General features: G+C 55.4%; 10 protein-coding genes across 10 annotated transcripts; 8 read left to right on the top strand and 2 right to left on the bottom strand.

Moving 5' to 3' along the window:
• Positions 1-1,009: 1,009 nt before the first annotated feature.
• On the bottom strand, positions 1,010-2,051 carry BO72DRAFT_451286 (uncharacterized protein). Its single transcript, XM_040945452.1, has one exon. It carries the CDS (start codon positions 1,889-1,891, stop codon positions 1,367-1,369), a length of 525 nt encoding a protein of 174 aa, XP_040797967.1. The 5' UTR covers positions 1,892-2,051; the 3' UTR covers positions 1,010-1,366.
• Positions 2,052-2,637: 586 nt separating this feature from the next.
• On the top strand, positions 2,638-2,931 carry BO72DRAFT_499644 (uncharacterized protein; the record flags this gene model as incomplete). Its single annotated transcript, XM_040948852.1, has 2 exons — positions 2,638-2,666; positions 2,721-2,931. 2 exons carry the CDS (start codon positions 2,638-2,640, stop codon positions 2,929-2,931), a joined length of 240 nt encoding a protein of 79 aa, XP_040797968.1.
• Positions 2,726-4,519, bottom strand: BO72DRAFT_451288 (alpha/beta hydrolase). Its single transcript, XM_040945453.1, has 2 exons — positions 4,003-4,519; positions 2,726-3,948 (listed from the first exon to the last, which is right to left on the bottom strand). The coding sequence occupies exons 1-2, from the start codon at positions 4,407-4,409 to the stop codon at positions 3,117-3,119; spliced, it is 1,239 nt and encodes a 412-aa protein (XP_040797969.1). The 5' UTR covers positions 4,410-4,519; the 3' UTR covers positions 2,726-3,116.
• A 2,031-nt stretch (positions 4,520-6,550) lies between these two features.
• On the top strand, positions 6,551-8,344 carry BO72DRAFT_436529 (glycoside hydrolase family 7 protein). Its single transcript, XM_040943327.1, has 3 exons — positions 6,551-6,932; positions 6,989-7,375; positions 7,437-8,344. Exons 1-3 carry the CDS (start codon positions 6,717-6,719, stop codon positions 8,184-8,186), a joined length of 1,353 nt encoding a protein of 450 aa, XP_040797970.1. The 5' UTR covers positions 6,551-6,716; the 3' UTR covers positions 8,187-8,344.
• A 759-nt stretch (positions 8,345-9,103) lies between these two features.
• BO72DRAFT_411626 (WD40 repeat domain-containing protein) lies at positions 9,104-10,698 on the top strand. Its single transcript, XM_040942464.1, has 2 exons — positions 9,104-9,551; positions 9,662-10,698. The coding sequence occupies exons 1-2, from the start codon at positions 9,193-9,195 to the stop codon at positions 10,560-10,562; spliced, it is 1,260 nt and encodes a 419-aa protein (XP_040797971.1). The 5' UTR covers positions 9,104-9,192; the 3' UTR covers positions 10,563-10,698.
• Positions 10,699-11,479: 781 nt separating this feature from the next.
• BO72DRAFT_436534 (maleylacetate reductase) lies at positions 11,480-12,931 on the top strand. Its single transcript, XM_040943328.1, has 2 exons — positions 11,480-12,225; positions 12,305-12,931. Exons 1-2 carry the CDS (start codon positions 11,700-11,702, stop codon positions 12,850-12,852), a joined length of 1,074 nt encoding a protein of 357 aa, XP_040797972.1. The 5' UTR covers positions 11,480-11,699; the 3' UTR covers positions 12,853-12,931.
• A 199-nt stretch (positions 12,932-13,130) lies between these two features.
• BO72DRAFT_479927 (uncharacterized protein) lies at positions 13,131-19,219 on the top strand (the record flags this gene model as incomplete). The annotated part of the gene is made up of 4 exons (XM_040947604.1): positions 13,131-14,877; positions 16,127-18,394; positions 19,104-19,165; positions 19,198-19,219. Exons 1-4 carry the CDS (start codon positions 13,231-13,233, stop codon positions 19,217-19,219), a joined length of 3,999 nt encoding a protein of 1,332 aa, XP_040797973.1. The 5' UTR covers positions 13,131-13,230.
• BO72DRAFT_223756 (NudC domain-containing protein) lies at positions 18,984-20,492 on the top strand. Its single transcript, XM_040939789.1, has 4 exons — positions 18,984-19,165; positions 19,241-19,490; positions 19,580-19,901; positions 19,984-20,492. Exons 2-4 carry the CDS (start codon positions 19,254-19,256, stop codon positions 20,013-20,015), a joined length of 591 nt encoding a protein of 196 aa, XP_040797974.1. The 5' UTR covers positions 18,984-19,165; positions 19,241-19,253; the 3' UTR covers positions 20,016-20,492.
• On the top strand, positions 19,973-22,008 carry BO72DRAFT_223736 (Zn(II)2Cys6 transcription factor domain-containing protein). The gene is made up of 3 exons (XM_040939788.1): positions 19,973-20,480; positions 20,531-20,863; positions 20,980-22,008. Exons 1-3 carry the CDS (start codon positions 20,346-20,348, stop codon positions 21,739-21,741), a joined length of 1,230 nt encoding a protein of 409 aa, XP_040797975.1. The 5' UTR covers positions 19,973-20,345; the 3' UTR covers positions 21,742-22,008.
• A 318-nt stretch (positions 22,009-22,326) lies between these two features.
• Positions 22,327-24,049, top strand: BO72DRAFT_499653 (general substrate transporter; the record flags this gene model as incomplete). Its single annotated transcript, XM_040948853.1, has 2 exons — positions 22,327-22,850; positions 22,924-24,049. 2 exons carry the CDS (start codon positions 22,327-22,329, stop codon positions 24,047-24,049), a joined length of 1,650 nt encoding a protein of 549 aa, XP_040797976.1.
• Positions 24,050-24,781: the final 732 nt, after the last annotated feature.

The raw sequence follows: 24,781 nt of genomic DNA on the forward strand, positions 1-24,781 counted from the left end.
AGGCTAGTGGGGACCGCCAGATTCCTGCCAAGGAAAGCTCAGACCAGTTGATTATGATGTTGGTGGATCATCGCTAAGAGAGATAAGGTTGCCAGAGCTTAGGCCAAGCATGCCTTGCAAGGGAAAGCAATCGTCTCGACGCAGATACTAATCTCGATTAAACAGACAAGGCGTACGGTAATGGCCTTGTAAGACAGGCAGCACAGGGGTATTGTCTGCGTCCAATTCTCTCTAGGCAGGGGAATCGTCGAACTTGGTAACAAAGACCATGAGCTTGTTCAGTTTCGGGTTGAGGATAGAAACCCGCTTCAAGGGCAAGCAATGCATCGATCAATCTCTCGGAGCTGCGTCCGAGATAGTCCATATCCCCGCGTTATGTTTCTCGCAGAGCACGGAGACTATTGATTCCGACACCTGCCCGCGGAAAAAGCAGCAAGGGGTGACCGTAACCGGAGCGAGCGTATTCAGGGGGGTGAGAGATAAACAAGTGAAACACAAAAGAAAACCACCCGGAGGAAGTTAGTGGTGGAAAAGCCTGTTGCAAGCCCCTTTCGGCTCCCGTACCCGAAAGCCCTGAGTTTATCCAACTTTTGTGCTGTGCACTAGCATAAATAACGCCTTTGCGACGCGAACCCAGCGTTGTGGTAACCCCATGCTCAGGAGGCAGCCAGGATCGCTGCCGTTCACCAATAAGGTACAATGTGCTCTGTCCATTGGTGCAGGGTTCAGCTCGTGAGAAATCCATAGTTCGCCATTATTTGCTGTAGTTGCTGTAGTCATATCGGGCACCGGGATTTGCAGCCAATTATAGCACTGCCAATTGCTTTTTTGGCGGTCCACCTCAGCACATTTCTCGCGTGATCCCGTCGTAAAAATCCCCTTTTTGACCACCAGACTGGAATGAACAGCCGTACTTTGAGGCGTACACGCACTGTCCGGCGGCAGCAAGCTAGGGTAGAACGAGGCTTAGCTTTGAAGACTCCCATTCCGGCGCAGCACACAATCAATCGTAAAATTTCAGGAGCAACGCTTAGCCAGGGTCGTGATGTCAGCATAACTGGATTCCCTCACAAGGAGGAATGCAGAAAAAAATCGACAAGATCAAAGGTGATCAGTAGCCAAGCCAAAAGACAGATAGTTCCGAATTTTCAGCCGACCGAAGAGAGGGCAAAGCTGAGAGTAGCCATACTCGTCGACTTTCTCTAACCTATAGGCATTGTGGTAGAATTTAGTTTAGCTACGCCTGCACCCTGAGTCATTGTCATCTGCCAGGTCGTGCCAAATGTACGTACGTACATACGTTGTCGCCAATGCCATGATACCGTTATTCTGTCGGAGGCACAGGGGCCGTTAGCTTACGACGTAGCTAATCGTGGCTGAATAAGGTTAAGGCCGAAAACAAGGTAGGAGTAAGGTGGGAGGTGCAGCAGCGTGAGAGAGCCAGGGCGAAAAGCACTGACGCTGCCATCCCCTGGGGCAGTGCGTGATTACTCTGATGGGATCGACCCCGTTTTGACCAGATCGGTGGGTCACAGCCGATTCGCAGAGATCTCAATCCCTGATCCCTTTTCACTTCGGTGTAAGTCGTGTGATCCCTGGTCTCAGATTGCGCTCGAGACCATGACATTGATGGCATCTGCGTCAGTACGGGGCGGTCCCCGGCTCCACAAGGCCTAGATTCATGACACAACCCTCTCAAGCGGAGTGCGAGAATCGCATGTCGAGGTTTCAGCCCTTCCGACCCCCTGCCCGGATGCCTTGGACAGCCAATAACAAGCGCCGTTGGCTGGTTGTCATGACCAGCATAGCATCTGAGTATGCATGCTGAATGATCAGTTACTCCCTCATTGGGTTCATGTGCCCGATGTGCGCCATGCTGACGATCGTTCATAGGTTCCCCGGAGTACGCCTATCGAGCTCAACCATGCAGAATCCGACTCATGCGTCTATCCTCCCTAAGCTGACTCGGTAATCATTTCCCTAGACGCTGGGGACAACCCGAGCTCCCCTTGTTTTACTATCGTCTAGTTGGACGCAGCAGCTCGACAGATCTCGATCGAAAACTTTAGCTACCATTCGTGGCACATAGGGAGGGACACAAACGGTAACTCCGGGTCCTTCCTTGAACTCCCAGGCCGTTCAAAACCGGTTTGCCTTGCTCGTGGTGAAATCACAAGTCGCTTGCGAGAGACGAACCGAAGATCTCTATCTTCCTATGTCACACAAGTTACGTTGCGCAAGGCCTCCTCTTTCCATCTTCACACGACTTTTGTGGCTGTAATCTCACCACTTTCGATCCCGGGCCGTTGTATCCCAGCTTGCGCCAAAGTCATCCTGGTCTATTTTTGTTTCATATTCTCTGTTTCACTCGTCAGCGTCAGTAAAGCTTGATGCTTGGTAGTCTCGTTGGGTATATAAAGGCAGATTTCGACCGTCCTTGCTTGATATCATCAGCATCAGCAAACCCCACAAACCTACCTCTACCACAACACTTATATCCACACATCACAGTTCATTGACTGAACGACTTGCCTCGCCTTGAGTACCTGCAAACTATTCCAGGATATCCTTAAGCTGCGACCTTCTATATCTCACATCTGTCACCGCCGAGATCAACCCTATAACAGGCAATCAGCAATGTCTTCCGAAAACAAGCAAACACAAAAGTTAGTCATTCATGTCACTCTTGCTGCTCTGCCCATGCTGATAGCTGTCAATAGAACTGGCAACGGAGTCAGCAACAGTCTCAGCGCTGAGAATCTGAGCCGCATTCCGGATGGCACCAGCGGAGGTATAGTGGAGCGCTTCACGCAGTCCCCAGCAGCGGACGAGCCATACTTTGCGCGAGCACGAATGCATGATCGCTCCGAGCACGCGTCACGGCTCTCGAGCCAGCTCGAAGCGACAGAAAAGGTTCTGGGGAAACGATAGAGATGCTTGATCGCAGGTCACAGTATTATGCGAATATTTGAAACGTGAGCAGGTATGAATAGCAGGAAGATTTGTCTATGTACAGAGTCTATTAGAGATCTTGTTCATCGCAGGGCGCTGCAGAACAGCATGTATCGGGAAGATGAGAGAGATATGTCGGGGTCATCATAATAGGGCCATTCCCTTCAGATATTTTCATTTGTCGAAGCATTGAGCTGCAGAAATTCCATCATGTATTGAGCCACATCATCGTACTTTGTGCTTGGAAACTCATGGCCCGCATCGTATGACTTAAAGCTCGCGAGGCCTTGTAGCGCTGCAGTGGCATCGGGCACGAGATCGTCTTTCACAATGACTGCGTCGTGCTCACCATACATGATGAGAACCTTGTCATGAGGAAGACCGGGAATTGCATCCGAGCCGGCCTTCTTCCCCGCGGCAAGCCAGTCTCCCAGCTGCTTCCATACTTTCAGTTGGCGCTGCTGCAGAATGGGCCCAAAACGCATGCTGGACATGAAGGCATGCACAAAACCGGGATGCTCATCCACCTGCCACTTGACTGTGCTGGGGACATTCACATGTGGGTAAGCCCGAGACAATCGCTGTACCTCCGTGGCACCTTGATCGGGAAGTTCTTCGACCAACGCATCTTCTGCGCTGAGCTTCTTGTTCGCAGGCTTGGATGTCAACGGACCTGCGCGTAGGCGACGGCGGACGAAGAATTTCAGTAGTTTCTCTGGTATCCAGTCGTGCGAGTAGAGCAGCTGAGATTGGAAGCTGATCCGAGAATCACGAATCAAACCAGCAGGCGCAAGGAGAACCAGCGAGGAAATAGCCTGAGGATGGAAAGCCGCAAAATTCGCCGCGATACCGCCGCCGAGTGAGTAGCCGACCAGGCAGAGATCCCCAGGCTTCTTGAAGATAGGCGACGAGTTGATGGCAGACCAAATCTGCCGATTCCACAATGTGCCATCCTGTGGCAGATCTGAGGGACAATCGGAATAGCCTCTTCCGAAACTAGAGGCGCCTGTTAGTAATCCTTATTGTGGCGCCGTTCGGCAGTTCACCTACAGATCGAAAAGCATTACACGGCACCCTCGATCGACCAGGGCATGGGCCAACCCGCCTAATGCAATACAAGGGGTCGTAATGCCGTGGATCAGAAGGACCCTGGGGCCTTCCTCCGGGCCCCACTCATATACACGCATTGAGCCACCAAAGCTGGTGGGAACATCCCGGGCCCCGGGAAGAACGTCGATAGGCAGAGGAAGTTCGCGGTTTTCCGCATCCGACAAGGCCTTAACCTTGTCCAGAGGGGAACGATAGACATTCCCCTCCGGCTGAGAGTCCGATAGAAACGAGCGCAGGATAAAAGCCGCAGTCAACGAGGCCCCTGTCGCGGCCAGGAGGGGAAGTTGGCTGCGGTGGCTTGCCAAGAAATCGGAGAGTGAGTCGACGGTCTGATTGTACCAAGCCATGTCTCTTGTCTATGAATGATGTCTATGATATAATCCAAAACTACAAGAAAGAAGAATGCAAGGGGTGGGCTAAAAGTGGAAAAAGAAATGCAGACTGAATAGAATGGAAATCGAGCAAGAACAAGAAGGTAAGAAGTTGGCAGACATCACGGGCAAGGATGTTAACCACTTGTTGGCCTTGGACCGACTATTCCTCTTCGGGCCAAAGGATTTTGTCACCGGGACTCCGATAAGAGATAAGCCAAGTCATGTGCCATCCACAGCCGAGGCTTCTTCCCTTCCACAGGCATCAAACAGCAGTCAATGTCTCTTCATAGTCATTAGAGCAGACAAATCTCTACGGAATACTCAATCAAGCTATGTTGAGAAGAAGAAACAGTGGTCTTTGTTCTTACCTGGAAGTTGTCATGTGAGACATCTTCTCGTTCGTATCTGTCGACCCACTCATGATCGATATTACATATCCTCAGACCGAAGCATAGGTACCCTAGCCAAGGACCATCTAGAGGCTGAATCGGACGACAGGGATGGCTCAATGCCGATAAATCATCAATTCACTCCAGGCAGTCGTGACCTAGGAAAGAAGAAAATCATGTGGAGGATACCCTGACCGACAATACCCATGCACAGTACCACGAGGGTACACCATCTTAGTTAACATGTGAGGTATCAACGTTCGCCAAGGCCTTCTTGTCTATGCGCGTGGGTAAAACCAATTCGCCAAGGTTCAAAAGTCATGAGATCCGAGGGCTCTGTGCATGAGGATGTACACCAGCTTGGCAACATGCACAGCAACAGGCAACAAAAACATTGCCGAAGAAGCGCTCTCCATAGAGAATAAGACCAGTCAGCAGCAGCCTCAACAAACCTTTGAACTCCCGTCTCGACAAAAACGCGGAGATTACCTCCGTGTACTCCTGAAAAGGGCATTCCCGGCTAAATGGAGATGACTACCCACTTAAACTGGACAGCCGTTGGACGGCTTCTAGCCATAACCGGGAAGCGATCTGCAAGGTACAGCGCCATGGCTTATGCCGGCTCCCTACTATTTGGCTTGATATACCGAGAAAAATATGTGCCTCTGCCTCGGAACCACCCCCACATTAGCCGCTGTCAAAATGAGCTTCAACAAGATCAGGAAATGAAGGGATGAAAGCGGCTACAGAAACAAGTTGTTGTCTGCTGGTTCTCCGACATCGGGCGATGCATCACACCGCCATGAAACATCAAAGTGTCTGATGCCAACCCGCGGCCGCCCCTCTAGCCTACTGTGGGGAAGCTTTGATGCGAATTAAGTGAGATGAGGTGGAATGAGAAAGTGTCCAATCAGAATCGATGCTCCTATCGGCTTTGATCGGAGCCAAAGGCGCCCCCCGCTCAGCCACCTGCAACAAGGATGCTATGCCCAAGCCAAAGGTCGAGGTCATTGATGGAATCTCGTTCCCCGCATTCCGACGATCGACAAGGTCAAAGTGAATACTGAACATAATGAATTAATTGATTAGGGTCATCGATGCAGGAGGGACCGGTCGACGCCCAACCAACGCCACATCTGCCACATCGCCGTTCGTATAATGATTAACCGAACATCAATCCAATCACTTTGATAACACTCAGAATACAATTGAGACAGTTAATTCGACCCATAGCCTTGCTATTGAGCCTTTTACAACTAACCTCGGACTGAAGCTTTCTACTTTCGTTTCACGAGGAAAACAAACGATCGCTTCTTTCAGTAGAGTGCTGTTTTCAAAGTGAAACCAACCTGAGACTAAGCCCGCTCCAGAGACGAAGAATCATGGTATCAATCCTTCTGGCCTAAAACTCCGCATCCGATGCGGCATGAACAGCTAGCCAGCTTGTATAGCAGGATCGAACTCGCAGAACCAGGACATTGCAGGTGACTGAAATAGCTCGGAGTAATCTCCGGCATTGCAATCTTGAAACCCTGTGGATCAAGAAGGCCAGGTCTAAGTCAATTGAATTCAACAACACACGGTACTTGCCGCCTTTGGATCCACTTTCCGGACATGGCGAGGCGCTCACTGCCTTTCTATGAGACGGAGGTAGTTCTTGCTGCACGAAATAGGAAAGCAACTATATTCCGAAACATTCTCTCGACGGTATAGCGGTCCGTTGTACCGTTGCGAGACAGATTTGGCCTTTAGCACTATTCAAGGATGATGGCTTCCAGCGACCAACAGAGGTATAAAAGGCAAGAAATTCCCAGTCGAGTCAGTTCAACATCTCTGCAGGACAGACAATCAAACACAACCAACAATCGACTAAGCGAAGTATCCGAGAACAATGTATCAACGCGCCTTGCTCTTCTCTGCGCTCTGGAGCGCAGCTCGCGCTCAACAGGCCGGAACCTCGACTGCGGAGACTCATCCTGCTTTGACCTGGCAGAAGTGTACTGCTGCTGGCAGCTGCACAGAGCAGAGTGCTTCCGTGGTCATTGATTCCAATTGGCGCTGGGTTCACTCTGTGGAAGGCTACACAAACTGCTACACTGGGAACACTGTAAGTCGTGTGAAAGCACTAGCTCTGTTACAGCAATTGACTGACACGCTCCGCAGTGGGATGCCACTTTGTGTCCCGATGATGAGACCTGTGCTTCGAACTGTGCTCTGGATGGCGCCGACTATGAAGGCACCTACGGAGTCACCACCAGCGGTGATGCGTTGACGCTCAAGTTCGTCACCGGGTCCAATGTCGGCTCGCGTCTCTACCTCATGGACACCAGCGATGAGAAGTACCAGACATTCGACCTCTTGGACGCCGAGTTTACCTTCGATGTCGACGTGTCCAATCTCCCCTGTGGACTGAACGGAGCCTTGTACTTCACCGCCATGGACGCCGACGGTGGAGTGTCCCGATTCCCGACCAACAAAGCCGGTGCCAAATATGGAACAGGATACTGCGATTCCCAGTGCCCGCGGGATCTGAAGTTCATTGACGGACAGGTCAGTATCAGTTACCCACTGGGCTACCGCCTCAAACCAGGCTGACGTTAGATGAAACCAGGCAAATGTGGAAGGTTGGACCCCCTCAACCAGCAACTCCAACTCCGGGGTCGGCAACCACGGCTCCTGCTGCCCGGAGATGGACATCTGGGAAGCGAACAAGATTTCAACTGCATTCACTCCGCACCCCTGCGACTCAGCCACCCAGGTAATGTGCGAGGGCGACGCCTGCGGCGGAACCTACTCCTCCAGCCGTTACGCGGGCACCTGCGACCCCGACGGGTGCGACTTCAACACCTACCGTATGGGCAACGAGACCTTCTTCGGCCCCGGGCAGACCGTCGATTCCAACTCGAAGATGACGGTCGTCACCCAGTTCATCAAGGGCAGCTCGGGCTCCCTGTCCGAGATCCGCCGCTACTACGTGCAGAACGGCAACGTGATTGCCAACGCCGCGTCCGACATCAGCGGCGTCTCCGGCAACTCGATCACCTCCGACTTCTGCACGGCTCAAAAGACGGCCTTTGGAGACGAGGACATCTTCGGCGACCACGGTGGACTCACCAAGATGGGCGACGCCCTCTCGTCCATGGTCCTCATCATGAGCTTGTGGGACGACTCCTACTCCAGCATGGAGTGGCTGGATAGCCACTACCCCACCAACGCGACGGTGACCGACCCCGGTGTTGCCCGCGGCACTTGCGAGACCGGCGAGGGTGACCCCAAGACGGTTGAGGCGGCGCACCCCGACGCTTCCGTCACCTTCTCCAACATCAAGTTCGGCCCGATCAACTCGACCTTCAGCGCTTAGATGGCGGAACTCGAGTCGAGTGTCGAGTGAGCTCAGCGGCGAACACATCGGGCCGGCTCCTGATGTGATGCAAAACAGTCCTACCCTGGCCAACGAGAATGTCGCCCAGTACATGGCTACTTTTACATCTCCTTTGCGGTTTCTCCGTTCGTTTCTGCTCATTGTTCTTCCGTGACTTTTCTGAATTTGATCTTCTCTTGGATTCTGTATATACATAAATGGAAAAAGAATTATCCCGGGTATAAGACTAAGGCCAAATCGAAGTATAGCGTGTAGCAGGAGGATTTTGGGCAGGAACCTTGCTCATAGGATCATCATAGTCCGCATCCTGTCACGACAACTCGCAATAGCCTGCTTTCGAAATGACTATTATTTTGGTATGTGCGAGAAGAATTCAGAGGGATTATGCATGGAAGAGACAGGATGACATGAACACTCAGAACAGAGCCCAAATTTTGATTAAACTTGTCTACTTGACTCAAATTTGTAATATTCTCTGTACTGTTGAGGGCTGGGTCATATTGGATTAGAAGTGTGGACTGGAGACAATGGCGTAGACTGACCGGTCAGTCGGCACTATCAGAAGCAATTAAATCCGTAGAGCTCTTCACCCATTGGAGCCTGAACTGCTAGTCTCTTGGAATTCGTAAATGTCAGCTCAACCTGTTAGCTCCTATGGAGCGTTGCTCTGAAGTCAGAGTGGACTAGAAGTGAATCCTCGTACCCAGAAGCAAGAAGCTGTCTCGATACCCAGCGTCTAGTCCCGTGCCAATGCGCCTGCATTCACACGGCAGCGGCGATAAGCGGCTTATCAGCTGTCAAGCTACCGGAAGATTGACCGGAAGATCGGTCGGCCCGCCTCCATCAAAAGTCGGAGCTTGCGGCCGGCACCAGAGACAAATCTACTTGGGAGGTAGCTCTTTTGAAAAAAGGTCATAGAGGAAAGTCTATACGAGTGGGATAATTCAGGTCCATTGCCTCAATTGCCGACCCGTCCACACACAAAATGTTCGACACGGTCTGTACCTTGCCGCTGTCGGCAGATCTGTTCTCGCAGGCCATCCACCCAAACGAACCCATCGTCTCCGTTGGTCTTGCTACGGGCCATGTCCAGACCTACCGACTCCCCTCTGAGGAGGCGGACAGCGATGATGACGGGGCCTCGACGTCTTCGTCCCGCAACGGCAAGGGCCACATCGACACCATGTGGAGCACGAGACGACACAAGGGCAGCTGCCGGTGCTTGACTTTCGCGCTGGACGGCGAGACCTTGTACTCCGCTGGCACGGATGGGTTGGTCAAGGCCGCGAAGGCGGAGACCGGGGTGGTGACGAACAAGATTGCGATCCCCACGTTAAAGGATGGGTAATGGATCTTCTTCACGTGCCAATTGGGACATCATGTGTCTCATGAGGTCAATTGATGCTCAATTGTCAGCGCAATTGCTAACGCAAGGCTTTGGGGCCACTATTCAGATCCGTCGACGCCCCCACCATCGTGAACGCTCTTTCGCCTCAAACCCTCCTCCTTGCCACCGACTCCAGCGCCCTTCATCTCTACGACCTCCGCACCCCGTTCTCCAAGGTCTCCGCCAAGCCGCAACAAACGCACCACCCCCACGACGACTACATTTCCTCGCTCACCCCGCTCCCCGCGTCCGATACCAGTACCTCTGGGTTCAGCAAGCAATGGGTGACCACGGGTGGCACGACGCTGGCCGTGACGGATCTCCGTCGGGGCGTGCTCGTGCGCAGTGAGGATCAGGAGGAGGAGCTGATCAGCTCGGTGTACATCGGCGGGCTGGCCACCAGCGGGACGAGCCGCGGCGAGAAAGTGGTGGTGGGTGGCTCCAACGGCGTGCTGACGCTGTGGGAGAAGGGTGCCTGGGACGACCAGGACGAGCGCATCTACGTCCAGCCCCGCACCGGTGGCGCCGACTCGCTGGAGACGCTGACGGTCGTGCCGGAGGAGCTTGGCAAGGGCAAGATGGTCGCCGTGGGTATGGGTGGCGGTGCGGTCAAGTTCGTCCGGATCGGCAACAACAAGGTCATCTCGGAGGTCGTGCACGACGAGACGGAAGGCGTGATCGGCTTGGGATTCGACGTCGAGGGGCGCATGGTCAGTGGTGGCGGTCAGGTCGTCAAGGTCTGGCATGAGGCGGTCGGGTCCAGCGGCGCGAATGGATCCCACCTGGGCGACAAGCGCATGTACGGCGACAGTGATGATAGCGATGATGATGACGACGTTGACAGTGATGCGGGATCCGGCGATGATAGTGAGGAAGAGAGACCCCGCGCGGTGCAGCAGAAGAAGCGCAAGAAGGGCAAGGGAGCCAAGGGAGGACAGCAGATCATGGCCTTTGCCGATATGGACTAAGTGATACCCCCGCCCACCAGAAAGATGGTACTGTACGGTGACATCGAGTGGACAAATGAAATATAGCGATGCTCGCCTCAATGACCCCAAGTAGGTCGCGAGGATGATATAGCAGAGAGACCAAGTATACAACGCTTTAATATGAATTAAGCTATCTTTCCAAGGGTCTACGCTGCTTAGCGGTCGACTCGGCTAAGATCAGGCCTAGTCCTTTAGCTCCATAAGCGCTACTTTTAGCGTGTGCCCGATACTAACGACTGCCCGCACGGCTGCATCCGGGAAAGGAGAAAGGCAGAACATACTGTACATTAGCAACGTCTGCATTTCTGCTGGTTCACGCGGTGTCAAAGATGGATGACCGGCTGAGGAGAAGGGTTTACAAGTATGGTGTCTCCAACTTGGCAGTGGTGATGTGAATGTATGCACTGAATAGACATTCGGGGTGGTGAAGAATGATAAAGCAGCTGTGGGGGAAGACTGCAATGGGCGCAGACTAGCGGCAGCGATACTGGCTTTCCGATTCAATGGATCGTGGCTACGGTTGTTGCTCCTCAGATGCGTATAGATTAAGCGTCAGTGCTTGACATAAGGATGTCGAGAGTGCACCGTCTGTCTTCTGGCGCGGCCTGCCACGGGATAATTCCTTGCCGATATCGGCAATCCATCGTTTTCTTGTTCATTCCTTTCCACTCGTGTATAAGCATGATTTAGTTAGAAGAAGGGCCAACAACAGTTGCAGTATTCATAGTTGCATGCCTTGTTGATGTTGATGTAGCAGTCAACAAGATAATCAATTCTCTCGAGAAATTGTGTAGAGTATGGAGGTACGGAATCGATAGCGGGCGAATTGCCGAAGCCCTCCACCTTCGGCGCGGGTGCGACCCACGGCAGAAGCCTTTGCCTTAACCGCCCCAATGGCTTCATGACGTTGACGACGGAAGTGGTGGGGTGTGGGGAAAATACCTTTATTATTCATGATGATCAAGCTTCGGATATCTCCCTGAGACTCGGATCCAGGCACATCTTACTAGACTATTTATATCTATCAGGATCACCCCCGAACCCTCTCATCTCTTCCCCGCTATCTTGCAATCCCAATAAACCTGCGCACCATCCACCTCCAAACCTCCACTCACCATGGATGCTTTCGAATACAATTCCAACCCCGGCCGTGTCATCTTCGGCAGCGGCACGCTCCAGAAGCTCCCGGATGAGGTTGCTCGGTTGAATGTGAAGGCCCCCTTAGTGCTTTCGACCCCCCACCAAGTCAGCCAAGCCGAGAGCGTCAAGGCCGTCCTCAACGGCCATGTCGCGGGCATCTTCACCGAGGCCACCATGCACACCCCGACCCACATCACCGACCAGGCACTGGAATACGCAAACGCGCAGGGCGCGGATGCCGTCATCTCCGTCGGCGGTGGTAGCACCATTGGCCTCGGAAAGGCCATCAGCATCCGCACCGGACTGCCGCACATCTGCATTCCGACGACCTACGCCGGCAGTGAGATGACTCCGATCCTGGGCGAGACCGCCGACGGTCTGAAGAAGACTCGCTCCGATCCCAAGATCCTGCCGGGCACGGTCATCTACGATGTAGACCTGACCATGACCCTGCCTACCGCCATGAGTGCCACGAGTGGTGTGAATGCCATCGCGCACGCTGGTGAGTTTCCAACCCTTTCCGCCCCCCCCCAATTAATTTTTAGAATCTGGATGCTGATTTAAAACCCGTGACGCGACAGTGGAGGCGCTCTACGCTCGGAACACCAACCCCGTCATCAACCTGATGGCCCTGGAGGGCACCCGTGCGCTGGCCTCCGCCCTGCCGGAGATCGTGGAGGACCCCAGCTCCCCATCGGCGCGCTCGTCCGCCCTCTACGGCGCCTGGCTGTGTGGTACGTGCCTGGGCAGCGTTGGCATGTCCATCCATCACAAGCTCTGCCACACCCTGGGCGGGAGCTTCAACTTGCCCCATGCGGAGACCCACACCGCGGTCCTACCGCACGCCATCTCGTACAATGCGCCCAAGATCCCCGAGGCCATGAAGAAGCTGGCCGAGGCCCTTCCGGAGAGCAACGGGGACGCCATCCATGGCCTCAATGTGTTGCTGTCCAAGCTCAAGGTCAAGCGCGGCCTCAAGGATTTCGGCATGAAGGAGGAGGATATCGACAAGGCTGCGGACATTGCGGTCAGCAACCCGTACTGGAACCCGCGCGAGATCGAGCGGGAGCCCATTCGTGAGCTGATCCGGCGTGTGTGGGCTGGTGAGCCGGCCCGGGCGGATTTGTAGATGGATAAGGTATCTTTCTGTATATATTTATTATTACAAGCAAGTTAAGGGTAGGCATGAGACGGCCATTGAATCCAGGTTCTATCTATGCAATTATGATTGACTTGTAAAGAATTGTGGTGAGAATGGTTTGTTGCTTTAATTCTACTTCGTATGTATGGCACCACAACCAAGTAATCCTCATGAGTGCCATTGGCTCCCCTGCGGATGGCGGGGTGAAAGTGGGGTGGAAATCCGTTGGATTTTCCTCGCAGTCAAAAATTCCGCCCAATTTCCCTCCCCACCACCTTCATCAACACCATTCTCAATTGCCAGCCCTGGGCTGCTCACGATTCTGCGAAACACCGCTCTACAATACCCCTCACCAAGGCTAACGATATGGAGGCAGCCCCCGTCCTCTCCACTCCGGATGATCGCATCCTGGAATCCACCGACCCGGTTGCGTCTCAGGAACCGAATCGCACGCTCTCCGATGAGGAGCTCTCGATTGCCTATGACATCGAACGCACGCTGAAAGAGATCCGCCAGGCACGGTATAAGCGCATTGCGCTCCAATTTCCGGATGACATGCTCCCCGATGCACCCCGGGTGTTTCAACTCCTCAGCCGCGGTCTGGACGTGACCGATGCCCCCCCTCAACCACACAGCAACGGGCAAAGCAGCACCGACGGTGCCGAACAGCTAGCGGACTCGGTTGGCCAGCTCCAGGTCGATGCGACTCCCGCGCCTGCCCCGAAACTATACATTCTGGCGGATACTTCCTACGGTACATGCTGCGTGGACGAGGTGGCCGCGGAGCATGTGGATGCGGACGTTGTCGTGCACTACGGCCGGTCGTGTCTGTCCCCGACAGCCAGGCTGCCGGTCATCTACGTTTTCACACAAAAGCCTCTGCCTCTCGAGCCCCTCGTTCGCGCATTCAAGGAGACCTACCCTGACCCTGAAACCAAGGCCATTCTGGCGGCCGATGTGACCTACTCGAACCATGTCCCGACCGTCTACTCGCGTCTCGTCGAGGAGGGCTACACCAACCTGTTCGCCACGGATATCGTCCACAACCCTTCCTCCGCTATCCCCAACCGCACCGTCCCGGAATCGGTCCAAGAGACTCCGGAGTCACTTTCTGACTGGCAACTCTTCCACATTTCCGACCCACCCACGGCCCTACTCCTGACCCTTGCGTCTCGCGTCGCCGCCATCCATATCTATCCCACCGATGACGTGACAAAGGAGATTGTGAAGCCGTTACCCGCGTCCACGGCGGCTGCCCTGCGTCGCCGGTATGCCATCTTGACCTCCCTCAACACCGTGCCCATCTTCGGCATCCTCGTCAACACGCTGAGCGTGAAGAACTACCTCCACATCGTGGAGCATGTGCGTGATCGGATTGCGGCCGCCGGAAAGAAGAGCTACCTGTTTGTGGTGGGCAAGCTCAACGCGGCCAAGGTGGCCAACTTCAGCGAGATCGGCGGATGGGTGGTCATCGGATGCTGGGAAAGCTCTCTGGTCGATAGCAAGGATTTCTGGAAGCCGGTGATTACTCCATCGGAGCTGGAGCTCACGCTCCAGGGCGATACCGAGCGGGTGTGGACCGGAGCCTGGCGGAGTGACTTCCAGAGCGTCCTCGATCAATCCAAGGCAGAGGCGGAGATTGCGGACCCCGCGGCGGACGAGGAAGGCGAGATGTCGGAGCCCGAGTCCGCACCACCGGAATTCGACCTGCGCACCGGTCGGTATGTCTCGCACTCCCGCCCCATGCGGAATTCTGCACCCCGCGTTTCCGCTTCCTCAGCAGAGGAGGCCATATCGGCCGCTAGTGGGCCCTCGGCCGCGCGCGCCTTGGCCAGGCGAGCCAAGGGCGATATTGCCATGATCGGCGGGACGTTCTCGCCCGGGGCGGAATTCCTGCAATCCCAGCGGACGTGGAAAGGTCTGGGAAGTGATTTTGACATTCAATACGAGGAAGATGCGCCGGATAGCACGCTGGTGGTGGAAGGGCGCAAGGGAATCGCAAGGGGGTATACAGTGGGCGAGGATGGTGATCGACACTAGGATAGATGATAGACTTCTTGTGCCCTGGGCGGTGCATCCAAATCAAGTTTTCTTGTTGACTGATTGTTGAACTGGGCCGGTAGACAATGCAGATCTGACTGGTCAAGCGTGCTTTCATGCCTTATTGCTCCTAGCGGCCCAAAAAGAGATGTTGGGTGAGGTAAGTTGCAAGTTGACTAGTCAAAGTCAGGTAATTTATGGAGTACCGGTAGTCTACGGATAGTTGAAGATTCAATAAAGGCGGGAGAGTTCAATCACTAAGTTACTGAAAGAATCATGACCATGCTGAGGGAATAATAGTTTCCCTATCCCTTTTTAGGCTTTTTTTTTCTCACCCTTCCTTTCATCCCTCCCCCTCCTCAAGGTATTATTATTTTTCTCTCTGATTATCATCCGACCTCAGGAAAATCCGCATCATCATGCCAGTCGATAGCATTTCCAATTCAGGCTCGTGATGGTCGAAGCGACCTATCACATGATGCTGGGCCGGGCAGATCCCGGCAGCCGTCGTTGGATTTTGTCCCAATCCCCAATCTGAGGTGAGTTGGCAAAGCCACACACACACACACACACACACCCACACATACCCACCACACCCACATTCACTCACTTACTCACTTATCCATCCCCATCACATCACCTCACCTCACCTCACCTAACTCTCGTTTACCTTCTTCTCTTTCCCCAATTCCCCCCTTTCCCCCACCCTAAAAACCCTGTTGCGGTCTTCTTCCTCGGTTTCTCTGCCTGCTTGGTCTTTTCTCCCTTGGTAGACCTCCCTCATATGATGTTCAGCCTTGGGATGTAAACCCGTCCTCCTTGCGCATAGTCGCCCTCTTTATTCCCCTTATGATGGGCGCTCATACCCGCATTCTCCGCCGTGCTCGCGATCCCGCGACACTCTACCCTCCGACTCAGTCCCGGACTCAATCCATTGACCAAGACAATCAACACATAGAAAAAGATCAAGCTGGAATTTCGGCCGCAGCGCCGGCGTGACAGACCGACAGACCGACATACTCCGGTAGCGCCCTCCGTATCACTCTCACTATCGACGATAACGATGGACGCGGAGAAGGACAACACCGCCGCCGACCCGAGCCAGCAAGTGCTGGTGGAATCCGCGCTGGAGCAGTCGGACGTCCACGCCCAACACTCTTTATCAACTTTCGAAAGAGTCCTCACCACTCATGCGCCCATCCTCGAATCCCTCCTTCTGCAGACCCCCACCGACTCTATTCTCTCGCTCTATCACACTTCCCGCTACCTCCGCTCCTTTCTCCGCTCATACCCAACAGCATGGAAGTATTTTTCGTTCCGGCTCTTTTATCCCTCAGGCACGCCTCCTCCGATTCGCGTAATCCTCACCGGTTCCTCGGAGGCAGTGGTGCCCCGTCAGTCGCGACCGTACGCTCTCGATCAGCTGCTGATGAATGTGGTGCTTCCGTTCAGCCCGTGTTTGCGCAGCCTGGAGTTGGATAACACGGCGGTCTCGGGTCAGATCCTTATCTCCACAGTCCTTCATGCTCGACGGGAGACACTGGAGCATCTCTCTGTTCGGGGGTGCAAGAACGTGTCACTCAAGTATCACATTATTCCTTACTTGACCATGTTTGGTCTCCAGTACGATGTGAACATGGAACGGAATATCGGTAGCTCTCCTGCCACCAAACACCTCGCTCTCAAAAGTCTCTACACCTACCGATGTCGCCACCACCGCCGTCGCCCCTACCTCACGTCATCGCTGTCGCGAAAGGATTCGGATTCCGAGCCCACACATGAGCTGGTCAACCTCTGTCACAAGCTGGGCATCTGGACGGATACGGCGTGGTGCTCGACTCCGGCCGGGCGGTGCTTCCGCAGAAGAGGGTACGTGTCGATGCGGGTTCCCCAGGGTTCGGCCGAGGTCTGGGTCGTCTTTGATCGGCTGTGGAGGTCGAAGAACTGGATCGGACCGATCGACTCGGGTAACAGGCCAGCTCAGCGTGACGGCAAGCTGTGGGAGCACAATGAAACGGGCTATTGCGGCGAACCGCTGGGGACGGGTGAGATTGGTAATCTCGGTGATGGCAAGATGAAACCGGCGCATCTGCGTCAAAGTCACGCGCAATTTGTCCAGAACATCCGCTGTGATAACTGCTGCGAAGTGATCCCGGAGCGTTGCGAGCAATGCAGCATCTTGATGCACTGCGTCGGATGTCGAAAGACTCTATGTGCTAGCTGTGCATACGATCGGCCTTACATTGCTGGTCATTTGGAGCCCTCCTCGACCAAGGAGTCGAATCCGTTCTGGTGGGCCCCTGGCGCAACAGTTTCGCCGTGTTCGATGCAAGACCCAGTGGAACTCACGGATCATGAGGCACTCACCACCAACCCCACCGCTCCCGCCGCTTATCCGGCCCTCAAGCTGCACTGGTGCTGCACGGAACCCATATTCTCCGGCGGAGGCGGGATCAGTATCGGCACTTCCAATCGGGACGTAGATCAAGTGCGCGCGGTGCCTTTACCCAGGGGACAAGGCTGGGAGGACCTCGAGATCTCGGCTCAGGAATGGAGCAAGACGTTCCCGCGCGACGCTTACGGGGACCCACGCAAGCCGGATTACACCCTCGAGACGGGACACATAGCCATGATGAAGTGGCTGCTGGGTCCGCCTAACCGACAACCCACGGCCTGTCCCCGGAACTTGTGCCAGGATTGCTACGACACGCCGCAGTGGAAGGTGCATTGCAAGAGCTGCTCGAAGCCGTTGTGCATTGAGCATGACCTCCGCGGTCTACGGCTGAGGATTTGTGGCTACCGGGACTTGACGCTGGAGAAGATGGCGATCCAAAACCACGCTGCATCAGGCTCTCGCGGCTACCTGGCCCCGCACATGGCCTATCCCCACTCCGTCCCTGAGTTCGAGTTACCGTTCCGGACCCAGCGGGTGATCGACTCCACGACGAGCAGCTTCACCGAGGACCACGGTGAGGGGGCCGGGGAGGTGCGCAGTCGCGCTCTGCCCGAACCCCCGGGACCGGCTTCGCTGATCCATCGCCGCTCCCGAAGTCTGTCCCTGTCCAACTCCAACCGATCGCGATCGTCCTCCCCATCTTCCATCTACTGTGACTCGCCGTCCGAGCAGCTCCGATGGCAAGGCTGCCAATCCTTCTTCTGCCCGCAGTACCGTGCCGTCGGCGACCAACGCCAGCGGTGCGCCAGCGTGCTCCGCGAATGCACGAGTTGCGCCGTCTACGTGTGCCAGGACTGCGTGAAGGCCAACCCACCCTGCAAATGCTCCTTCTGCGAAGTCAACTACATCTGCCCGAACTGCGTCAAGGTACGCGAACGCGAGGGGACCTGCCGCCGGTCGGCAGAGGAGAAGGCCCGCCGCGAGCAGAAGTGGAAGGAAGACATGCGTATGCTCGAGGGGATCCTAGAGGCGAAGCTGGCGAACGCGACCGCCGAGTATGCGGGCCAGTTCTTCGGGTTCTTGGAAGGTGGTGAAGTTAGTAGTAGCGCGGCGGCGGAGGTGGAATCCGATGTGCCGCATCCGGAACCGAGCTCGACGAGTTTCGACCCGAGCGACCTGCACGGCCTCCATGAAGTCGATCTTTTCGGAGAAGAGATTCTAACGGATAGTATGGAATGACGAAGTGATACGGGGATCCATTTCAATGGCGTTTAATGGGATATGTGGGAGCATTTTCAGCTTTCTTATTTTCCTTAGCATTTGTGCGAAACCAAAATCTTACATTCTTGGGTGGGATGGGGGGGAGAGATGGAATATGGTAATCTTGTTGTGCTGATGGCATCTTAGTGGGTATGCAGTCATGATGCGCAGGAAGCATGGAGACTGTTTAGTCGGGGGAGTGTTTGCCATGGGTACCTAGGGTAGGGTAGGGTAGGTTGCGAGGGATTCGGGACATACGCAAAGCATATAGGGCATAATGATCTTTGTGACACTGTCATATCTTCAACATTTAGCAGAGCCAATATTCCACTTTTTCTTGGACTTAATCGAGAGAGTATGGGACCTCTTGCGTACATATTCATCGAACGGTACGATAGTTAGTGTTAGTAGTACTTGCAGTACCAGACCAACAGCAACCAAACCCCAATAAGCTCTCGACCCAAAAAACCCAAGCCCCGCAACGGACGGAAGCTACTCGAACCGCCGCCGCAGCACCGCTCCACCATCGAATATTCCCCCGCAGCCCTCTTCTTTTTCTCCATCGTCCTCAACCCACTCCGATCCCGAGCAACTTATTGCGGTACAGTACGGACCTATCCTCCCATCCAAACCCTTAGTATAACGTCAACACAACACTAACACCCCCTCCCAAATATCCAGAAACCAGAAGACAATGTCGGAACAAGAACCCACCCCCGCCGACCTCGCCGCGCGCGAAGCCGAGGAACACGCCCGCAAGGCCGCCGAACAGGCCGAGCAGGCCCAGCTCCCCTACAAATGGACGCAGACCATCCGCGACGTCGAGGTCACGATCCCCGTGCCGGGCCACCTGCGCGGCCGCGATCTGGATGTCGTGCTCACCAAGACCAAGATCAAGGTGGCGATTCGGGGGCAGGAGGCTATTATTGAGGTTTGTCCTTTCGCCCCGTACCAGGGAGGGTTTATCTACAGTCCTGGCTCAGGGATTAGATGCTAACTAATTTCCCCCCACAAACGCAGGGCACCTTCCCCCACCCGATCGTCGTGGACGAAAGCTCGTGGACGCTGGAGACGACCGCGCACCCGCCGGGCAAGGAGGTGGCCGTGCACCTGGACAAGGTCAACAAGGTGGAGTGGTGGCCGCATGTGGTGACGGGGGCGCCCAAGATCGACGTCAGCAAGATCACGCCCGAGTCGTCCTCGCTGAGCGACCTGGACGGCGAGACGCGCGCCATGGTCGAGAAGATGATGTACGATCAGCGCCAGAAGGAGACCGGGGGCTTGACCAGCGATGAGCAGAAGAAGATGGATATTCTGAAGAAGTTCCAGGCCGAACATCCCGGTTAGTTTTGCCTTTCTTGGGGGGCACCTTGGATGTAGGTTGGGGGATAGTGGAGGGGGATTGTTTTGCTAATGGTTTGCAGAGATGGATTTCTCGAATGCGCAGATTGGTTGAGTTTGGGGTGAGGGGGGCGGAGTGAGGGTGATGTGTATGAAGTAATGAATGCATGCGTTGGTGATGTTTGAGTCTTGTGCGCTGTACGCTGTACTTCGTACTGTGGTTGCATTGGAGTTTTAAGAAATGATGCATAAGAATGATGGTGATGGATTGAATACGAGGGTGCTTCTTCGGGACTAGCGTGTCAGCCTTACTGTGTGTCGATGGCTTCCATCTCGGGCTTGTCTTCCCCTCATTGTTCCCTATCCCCATGTTGCAAGGTTTCTGAATCGAACCAGCAGGTTGATCAGGCTCAGCTATTCTTAGTCATAGTCATGATCAATCACCATGTCTCTCCCCGCAGGTCAGGGAATCCTCCACCTCCAACTCCCCTCCTCCCAACCGGAACGCATCTATCATGCCCGCCGCGCGCATCGGAAATCCCGCAATGGATGCTCCAAGTGTAAACAACGCCGAGTCAAGGTACACCAACCCCTCTTTGCCCAGTACCAGCCTTTCTCTAAGGATCGCAGTGTGACGAATCGAAACCCTACTGCCTCCGCTGCCAGAAGCTCAACCTGGACTGTAGCTATGAACCCAGCAGCAGCAGCAGCAGCAGCAGCAGCACGGACCCCGAGAAAAGAATGACCCGGTTCCTGACCAGCTCGCCGGACTCCAGAGCATACAATCTAGCCCAAAATGCCGTAGGCACCCAGCTCCACGACCTCCTGCAGCTACCGCAGGGAGCCTCGCCCTCTATCCGCGTCGAGGCCCTGCATCACTTTTATGGTCTCTCCGACCCGGCCCTCGGGCCACAAGCCCCGCAAGCCGAGTACCAAAGACGGGTGATCCAGCTCGGATTCGAGGTACGAGCCTCTCCCCCTACCCTACCTATCCACCCTCTTGCCCTATCCCCTGCACCCCCCGCTTTCCCCAGACTAACCAAGCCCACCCCCAATCGCTAAACAATGGGTATTAACAGTCCCCCTACCTAATGCACGCGATTATTGCCTTCGCAATCTCCCACCTCCGCTACACAACCCCCACCAAACACCGCCCCTACGCCCTGACCGAAACCTACCACTGGCAACAAGCCATCACGCAGTACTTACAGCAACTGTCCACCATCGGCCCGCATAACATGGACGGCCTTTTCGGGGCGTGCCTGCTCCTAACGGTGCGCTCCTTCGAACTCGACCGCTACGACCCGCACGGCTCCTTTGTTTTCGCCACATCCCCGAAACAAACCGCCACCGCGCTGACCTGGCTCACCCTGCAGGTGGGGCTGCGGCGGCTGCTGGAGGCCACCGTGCCCTGGCAGCGGGGGAGTATGTGGTGGGAGGTGTTCATGGCGTCCGCGGCGCAGTATCGCGGGGTGTTTGACGTCGACGAGAGAAATGTTTCTGAAAAGGTGGCGGCGGGGTGGGGGCTCGATCCCGGGCTGGCGGATCTCTGCGGCATCCATGCGGGCAGTACCCCCGCCGATAATGTGTATTATGAGCCGGTGCGGATGCTGAGTGGGTTGCTGCACCTGCCCAGGGGCATTCGGAGCTTCGGGGCGTATACCGGCTGGATGGGGCGGTTGGAGCCGGCGTTTTTTGAGAGGTTGGTCTGCAAGGAGGTTGCGGCGTTGGTGGTGCTGCGGCGGTGGTTGGAGTTGTTGGGGAGTGTGGATCTGTGGTGGATTGGGGTGAGGGTTAGGTCGGAGGTGCAGGCCATTAATTGGTTTCTTGGGGGAGGTTGAGTGCGTTGTTGATTGGGGGTTCATGGTCGGTCGATAGGGATAGGCTTGTTGATGTGTTCAGATGTGAGACATGGGAAGGGAGAGGGAAGAGGACGGAGGACGTCTCGGGTGACTTTGGGGCTTCTATTTGCTTGTTGCACGGCTGCATACACTGCGCGGTATATCTGCATCTGCATTCTCCGAATAGCCTGCCAAGTTCAAGGCTAGACCGCTCTACCCAGAGGCATAGGGAACGCCGAGGTTGTCTAGGCCCAGTCGACGGCCTTCAGACAACCTTGAGGTTTAATCTACAAGAATGTTGAAGGGGGTGCATCACCCACCCAGCTAAGAATGCGGGGGCACTGGATAGATCGTCAGCCTCAGACTGGCTACTCCCACCGTTTTGGACCCTTCCTTGTCACTGACAGACTACCACAAAAGACATGCGTGATATGTCTTAGCCCTTATCACCTGCGTGGCGGGTAAATCATTGAGGCATTATTCTCCTGCAGGGGGGAAGATGGGCTCGACCGCTTCCATACCCTCTCAAGCTTTATGATATTTGATGCTGCACACCCCCATTCATTCCCACCACACACCAAGGAAATGTCTAACCCCAAAACCCAACTGGGCCTCTCCCACTGGGAGAGCACAGTCACCACCGACTTGACAACCCCCTGTGAGGACACCGAAACTGACAAGCCATGGCAATGCTCGGTGGAGGCCGCCAAGGCTGCAAACGCCAGGGAGCACGCGATGTCCGTCACGCAGGCACTGAAGCTCTTCCCGTGGGCCGTCGTGTGGTCGCTCGTCCCCTCCATCGCCATCGTTATGGAGGGCTACGACACCATCCTCATCACCAGTTTCTTCGGCTACCCGGCCTTCCGGACGCAGTTCGGCGAGGAACACCCTGGCAAGGGATATCAGGTCGCCGGATCCTGGCAGTCAGCCCTCGGAGCGGCAGGGAACCTGGGGTGTATGATCGGCGCACTGATCAATGGCTATCTGATCGAGCGGTGGGGCTTCAAGCGGGTCTTTCTGCTGGCCCAGGTGCTGATGGGGGCTTTCATCTTCATTCCGTTTTTCGGCGACACCGCCGGAGTGCAAGTGGCGGGGCAGATTCTCTGTGGGTAGGTGATTTCTCACCTTTGGCTTCTTGCAATGGGGCTGTGTGGTTCGGCCGAGCTGATCATTCTGCGGTAGACTCCCGTGGGGCATCTTTGCGACCCTTGGGCCGGCGTACAGTTCGGAGCTGTGTCCGATGGTGCTGCGGCCGTATCTGACGGCCTTCGTGAACGTGTCGTTCGTCATCGGCCAGCTGATCAGCGCCGGCGTGCTGCAGGGGCTGATCGATCTCCACAGCCAATGGTCGTATCGCATCCCCTTTGCCCTGCAGTGGGTGTGGCCGGTCCCGTTGTTCGTCTGCGGCTGTTTCATGCCCGAATCCCCGTGGTGGCACGTCCGGCGGGGCCAGTATGATGCCGCCATGCAGATCGTCAACCGGCTCCTGGCCGACCCCGACACCGAAACCGCTCACCAGACCGTTGCGATGATGGTGTACACCAACCACTTGGAAAAAGAGATCAAGGAAGGGTCCTACCTGGACTGCTTCCGCGGGCCCAACGCCCGGCGCACGGAGATCGCCTGCATGGCGCTGGCCGGCCAGGTGTTCACCGGGCTGGTGTTTGCGTACTCGCCGACCTACTTCTTCGAGCAGGCGGGCCTGAGCGACGACGAGTCGTACAAGCTCGGCCTCGGCGGCGCGGGGCTGGCCTTCGTGGGCACGACGGCGTCGGGCCTCGCCATGCATTTCTTCGGACGGCGCACGATGTATGTGGGCGGCATGGGGCTGATGAGCGTCTATCTTCTGGTGATCGGATGCCTGACGCCGGCAACGACCACCAGCAGCCCGCCGGCGGCGGCGCTCTGGACCCAGTCCGTCCTCTGCATCGTCTGGATTTTCACCTTCTCGATGACGGTGGGCCCGATCGCGTGGGTGATCCCGCCCGAGGTCTCGTCCACGCGGCTGCGGTCGAAGACGGTGGTCCTGGCCCGGAATTCTTACTACATTGCGTGCGTGGTGGCCAATGGGCTGGAGCCGTCGATGGTGAACCCCACGGCCTGGAATTGGCGGGGATACACGGGGTTCTTCTGGTTTGGGACGGCTTTCTTGACGTTTCTGTGGAGTTACTTCCGGCTGCCGGAGACCAAGGGACGTACTTATGAGGAATTGGACGTCATGTTTGCCCGAGAAGTGCCGACGCGGCAGTTTGGGCAGTATGAAGTGGATGCGTATGAGGGGGAGGATTCCGGGGGTGGTGTTGCTTAGCTTAGCGTAGGTGTTAGCGCTGCCAACTGGCAAGGCTGGAAGTGGGACGAAACTGCGGGACACAGACCAATCAGCAGTGCGGGGAATCTGGATGCCTGGGATTTGAGGCTGAGGCTGTGTCAGCCAGCCTTTTGACTTCTTGATTTGACTGTCTGTCTTCCCATCAACCAGTCGAGGTGACACCGTGGACTGAGTTACTACTTAGTACCTACCTCGATTGTTTACGTTTACTTGTTGTGATCTGTTCAACTCGGTCGATTATATACCTGTCCAACTTACTCAGTCTCACCCCCGATTCCCCATATACTGTCCTCCTCTCCCTCTCTATCGATAAGTTGGCACTTATCATCTTACCCACCGATAACGCGATAGCCCACCACCTGCACACCTGCTGGAATCACCATCAATGTCCCCCCTCAGCGCCATCACCAGCTGGCTCTGCTGCATCCCAAGCCCAGATCCTAATCGTCCACCTCCACCTCCACCTCCACCTCCACCATCGAACCACTACCGCGAAAACAACGAAGGCTACCTCCCACCCACCCCACCCCTCCCCGCCTACACCCCCCATCCACACACCCCAACCGAAAAGACCCTCGCCCTGCACCCTCGCCCATCCTCGTCATCATCATCATCATCATCAACCTCAACCTCCTGGAACGAGAAATCCGGTGCAGCAACCACATCGTCCCCCGCACCCGCACCCGAAGCAACAGAAACCACAACTCCCTA

The sequence above is a fragment of the Aspergillus fijiensis genome (assembly GCF_003184825.1).
Source record: "Aspergillus fijiensis CBS 313.89 unplaced genomic scaffold BO72scaffold_54, whole genome shotgun sequence".
Taxonomy (NCBI): domain Eukaryota; kingdom Fungi; phylum Ascomycota; class Eurotiomycetes; order Eurotiales; family Aspergillaceae; genus Aspergillus; species Aspergillus fijiensis.

Coding starts and splice junctions, on each gene's coding strand:
- BO72DRAFT_451286 (XM_040945452.1), bottom strand. CDS start 1,891: ATGAACGATCGTCAGCATGGCGCACATCGGGCACATGAACCCAATGAG.
- BO72DRAFT_451288 (XM_040945453.1), bottom strand. CDS start 4,409: ATGGCTTGGTACAATCAGACCGTCGACTCACTCTCCGATTTCTTGGCA. Junction 3,949..4,002: donor CGTGTAATGCTTTTCGATCT/GTAGGTGAACTG, acceptor AGGCGCCTCTAG/TTTCGGAAGAGGCTATTCCG.
- BO72DRAFT_436529 (XM_040943327.1), top strand. CDS start 6,717: ATGTATCAACGCGCCTTGCTCTTCTCTGCGCTCTGGAGCGCAGCTCGC. Junction 6,933..6,988: donor ACTGCTACACTGGGAACACT/GTAAGTCGTGTG, acceptor CACGCTCCGCAG/TGGGATGCCACTTTGTGTCC. Junction 7,376..7,436: donor TGAAGTTCATTGACGGACAG/GTCAGTATCAGT, acceptor AGATGAAACCAG/GCAAATGTGGAAGGTTGGAC.
- BO72DRAFT_411626 (XM_040942464.1), top strand. CDS start 9,193: ATGTTCGACACGGTCTGTACCTTGCCGCTGTCGGCAGATCTGTTCTCG. Junction 9,552..9,661: donor ATCCCCACGTTAAAGGATGG/GTAATGGATCTT, acceptor GCCACTATTCAG/ATCCGTCGACGCCCCCACCA.
- BO72DRAFT_436534 (XM_040943328.1), top strand. CDS start 11,700: ATGGATGCTTTCGAATACAATTCCAACCCCGGCCGTGTCATCTTCGGC. Junction 12,226..12,304: donor GAATGCCATCGCGCACGCTG/GTGAGTTTCCAA, acceptor GTGACGCGACAG/TGGAGGCGCTCTACGCTCGG.
- BO72DRAFT_223756 (XM_040939789.1), top strand. CDS start 19,254: ATGTCGGAACAAGAACCCACCCCCGCCGACCTCGCCGCGCGCGAAGCC. Junction 19,491..19,579: donor GGCAGGAGGCTATTATTGAG/GTTTGTCCTTTC, acceptor CCACAAACGCAG/GGCACCTTCCCCCACCCGAT. Junction 19,902..19,983: donor GTTCCAGGCCGAACATCCCG/GTTAGTTTTGCC, acceptor AATGGTTTGCAG/AGATGGATTTCTCGAATGCG.
- BO72DRAFT_223736 (XM_040939788.1), top strand. CDS start 20,346: ATGTCTCTCCCCGCAGGTCAGGGAATCCTCCACCTCCAACTCCCCTCC. Junction 20,481..20,530: donor GTAAACAACGCCGAGTCAAG/GTACACCAACCC, acceptor TAAGGATCGCAG/TGTGACGAATCGAAACCCTA. Junction 20,864..20,979: donor TGATCCAGCTCGGATTCGAG/GTACGAGCCTCT, acceptor GGGTATTAACAG/TCCCCCTACCTAATGCACGC.